The sequence below is a fragment of the Arachis duranensis genome, chromosome 4 (genome assembly GCF_000817695.3).
Source record: "Arachis duranensis cultivar V14167 chromosome 4, aradu.V14167.gnm2.J7QH, whole genome shotgun sequence".
NCBI lineage: Eukaryota > Viridiplantae > Streptophyta > Magnoliopsida > Fabales > Fabaceae > Arachis > Arachis duranensis.
In genome coordinates, this window is record NC_029775.3 from 20,296,898 (window position 1) to 20,301,260 (window position 4,363).

Genomic DNA, 4,363 nt, shown 5'->3' on the forward strand with positions numbered 1-4,363 from the left:
TCACATATTTTTAAATAAAGTAATCAGCCACAAAAAAATCAAATATTTCATGTAGAATAACCATTTTTTTCAAAATAATCAAATTTTTCATAGCAAATCAAATCAAACTTTCTATGAACCCCGAAAATCAATACCCAGCGTATGTTATACTTCTAATCTTCTATTCGTATTTGATTAAAATGAAAATCTGGTTTGATTCTATTGGTCATAAAGTTTGACTATTAATTTAAATCAAATTTGATAATAATTTAAGTTGATTATATGATTTGAATATAAGTTTGAATCAATATTTTGAATTGTGGAGTTTGATTATAAATATAAATGTAGAACCATTCCTGTTATTATACAATGGCTGATTTTTTTTATTTATTTAACATAGTTATTAGTTATATACATAACTCAAGGTTTTGAAAATCGAACAGAGATGTAGTCATGTATAGTCATAGATGCTGTTTTTGATGGTTCAGGTACCTCAATTGAATCACAGAGTGAGGCATTGATCATATCAGTCAAGCTTTTAATGAATACAGTCCTCTCTTATGAACTATATGCATAACCAATGAACGGTGTTGATATGTTATTAAATGCTTCTGCAGGTATACTTTTGCCAATTTTTTTATTTGGAATCAGGAGGATTATTCTGGAAATGTCATCAAATTGGGGATCTTATTTGTGTCTTTGGCAAGGTCAATCATTTCAGTGAAGCTATTGCTTGAGGCTCCGTAGCAGAATAGAAGATTATGTATACGGTTTGTAAGTAAATGAGTGAACAAGTACTAGAGTTCATTCTGCTATAGGAATTCTTCTGTTTTTGTTTTCAATTTGATCATCATACTGGGACATATATAGATTACTAGCATACAATTTAGTAAAACTTGTAAAAAGGAATTCTGATTTTAATACGAACATGTGAGAGAATAAATATTTAAGGCCCTGCATTCTCCATGGTCTCCATTTGCTTAATTTTGTTCTCATTTTGCAACTTTTCTTGTTGATGAGCCATGTCATAAGTTGCATGTAGTCCAAAGAAAAAATAGTATATCAACATTACCCCAGTGCAAATTCCAAATCTTATGAATGCTGATGAATCCAAAGATCCCATTAGGAATATATTAATTGCAATTGAAATTGATGGCAACCATGGAACAAGTGGAACTCCCCAAACCTTAGGATCCCTTTGCTGTTTCAAAACAAGTGACATGCCTAATGTGGCCAAGAACCATATAGGAACAGTTATTGTATATCCAATCCATCCATTAGGGTTTATGCCCCAACAAGCTGAAATCCCCATTGATGAAGAAATGATTAGTAGCAAGAATGCTACTAGCTTTAAAAGGTTTCCCCTAGGTGTCACACCTCTCACATAGTACCTCCTAACCAAAAGTGCCACAGCCATCATCATGAAGATGAAGAGTGTGCTTATTGATAACAAGCTTGACAACACATCCAAGCTTGAGAAAAATGCTATGCAAGCACTTGAGATTGTGATCAACAGTGTTGCATTTATAGGTGTTCCTGATATGTGCACCAATTAGGGTATAGCTATTAGTTATGGTATGTAAATACAATTTGCAAATATCACAATTTAGTAACAAAAAAAGCTAAGTATAAATAAGAGTAAATAGCTATTTTCTCACCCAAAAGATTTGGATTTTGACCAAACGGATCTCAATCTTTGTTTTTGACAAAATAAACTCCTAAATATCAGTTTCGTTTCACAAAATAGAGTAATTATTAACCTATTACTCTAGACGTTTAGATCATTTTATCAAACAAAGCTGATATTTTGGAGTTCATTTGACAAAAAAAAAGTTGAGGTTCGTTAATTAACATCTCGAATCAGTACTTAATCACCAAACCAGTTTTCCAACTTTAACTGAAATTGTTATGTTTTTATTAAATAACGATAGGAATTGATTTGTCTAACTTCCATATCCGTCCATCATACCTGTCTTTGGATGAACAAGGGCAAACCATGGAGGGATCATGTGTGAACGTGCAATGTGAGTGGTGTAACGTGCTTGTCCCAATGCCCCAACAAGAAGAACGGTTGTCATACCCTTCAATGCACCAAAAGCAACAACATACTTAGCCCATTTCATTCCCACACTCTGAAACGCAACAGAGAATGCTGCATCAGTGTCTATGTCTTTGTACTTCTGCATCATGCTGAGTGTAAGTGCCATTAGACAATATATCACTGTGATCATCGACATTGATCCAACAAGCCCTATTGGTATGTCCCTTGAAGGGTTCTTGGTTTCTTCAGCCATTGTTGCAATGCTATCAAACCCCCCATATGCAAAATAAACAATTGCGGCAGCTTGAAAAATTCCTGTTAAGAAATCAAGTTTGATTATATTACCTACGGAGTTTGATTATAATATAAATCAAATATGATTATATTATAAAAAATACTATATCCACATTAAAATTAACTACCAAGTCAGGTATCGTATATGCACGTGTTGTTTAACTTAATTTTAATATATATTTTAAATTTTAACATGTAATGATTTTTTTTAGCAAAGAAATTCAGCACAGTAAAGTGAAACTTATTGCAAGAAAAAAAAAAGACAACATAAACACAAACTCATTATGAAATTTAATTATGAATATGAATACCTTTAGCACCAAATGGGAGAAAAGGTATCAAATTTGATGTGTCCGCATGAACAAACCCTGCAATGATCACAAACAAAATGACCAAAGTGTTGACAGCAGATGCAATCCAATTGAGGTAGGAGGTTTTCCTAGTGCTGCTGATGGCGATGGCGGAGGCGGCGGCAAGAACCACAACAGCAATAGGATCAAGCAAGTTGTAACCGTCTTTGAGACCAGTCTTGATCCGCAGGGAGTTTTTTGGTTTATTCAAAAGGCTTGTGAAGTAAGAAGTCCAAGATCTCGAAACCGCCGCAGTTCCAACAATGCTTTCAAGAAGAATGTTCCCTGCAGCTATGAAGGCAGCAAAATCTCCCAACTCAATCCTCAGGTAAGCGAAAGAGCCGCCGGCTACCGGAACTTCGACGGCGAATTCGGTGTAACAGAAGACTGAAAGCATTGCTGAGATTCCAGAAACTGCATAGGATAAGATAATAGCTGGACCAACGGTATCATGAGCTTCTTCTCCGGTTAGAACGAAGATTCCAGCACCAACCACTGCTCCAAAACCGAACCAGATTAGGTCCCACCAACTGAGGCAACGCTTCATTTCATTCTCGCTTTGCTTTCTGAGTTGTGTAGTTTCGGTTTCATCATCTGATCTTGATGTTAGGCGGTTCTTGAATCTGAACCATGTTTGTGAGAGGGCAGAGGTGTAGTTCGTCCAGGTTTGGAAGGACTCTTCTGGCAAGAAATCTTGCTTGCTCCATCTCCAATAACTTCTTGTAGAAGCCATTGCAATTTGTAGAAATCTTCTATGTGCTGCTCATATTCGAATCCATGTATCTGAATACAAATGTATTTATCAAGGAACTGTTGAAAGTGAGTTTAGTTCTTTTTTATTCGTTAGTGTACAGTGTACAATGCGTACAATAGACTTTTATCTGGTACAATATGAGTTAAAAAATGAGCATCCAAGTAAAATATTACTAATTTCTCAAACACAATATATTCATACTATCCGGAATAACCATCCGAATATAAGGAATAATAAACATCTGATGTCTTACAGAATCAAACATTTCTATATGTTATATCCCATTGTACACGTTACATAAATACTCCATTAATTCCCTATACTTCCTCTTTCAAGAATCATGTTTTGGATTTGATTTTGGCAGACTTTCTGCCTAGTGAAAGGCGAATTTCGATGACTAGAGTTAAAACACCATAAAAATTCCAACTGTAGGAGTTGTTAAAATTCACAAAGAGCAGTGTTACATAATTAACAAATCTAAGTATTTGACTAATAATAATATTTTTTATTTTTATACATATGTTAAAAAAAGTTTAAATACATCATTTATCACATTAGTATAAAAATTAAAAAATACTATACTGGATAAAATTAGTAAAAAGATGCTGATCTCTTAGCTTTTCTGATCCATAGAATATGACGTTAATATATGGATAGGCAAGTGAAATGCAAATTGCCAATTGCCAAGGCAAGTCAACATTTAGAGCGTAAGTCAACCCAAGTTCTTAAAAAGGACATTGTTATTAGTCACAAATTTAATAACAAATATCTTCGGTAGGAATATGCTAACAAAATCAGCCACAAATTTGTTTGAATTTAATCAATTTATATATAATTTTTCTTGTTTTTTTAATAAAGCATCTAATAATTCAAATTATTAAACCACTCTTTTATTTTAGTCTATAACAAAAATAAAAAAAGTTTTACGTTCTACAAATTCAACTC

At 33.6% G+C, this 4,363-nt stretch overlaps 1 protein-coding gene across 1 annotated transcript; it reads right to left on the bottom strand.

Annotated features, from left to right (window-relative positions):
* Positions 1–738: 738 nt before the first annotated feature.
* On the bottom strand, positions 739–3,474 carry LOC107483707 (cationic amino acid transporter 5). The gene is made up of 3 exons (XM_016104315.3): positions 2,626–3,474; positions 1,949–2,335; positions 739–1,515 (listed from the first exon to the last, which is right to left on the bottom strand). Exons 1-3 carry the CDS (start codon positions 3,395–3,397, stop codon positions 926–928), a joined length of 1,749 nt encoding a protein of 582 aa, XP_015959801.1. The 5' UTR covers positions 3,398–3,474; the 3' UTR covers positions 739–925.
* Between the last annotated feature and the right edge of the window lie 889 nt (positions 3,475–4,363).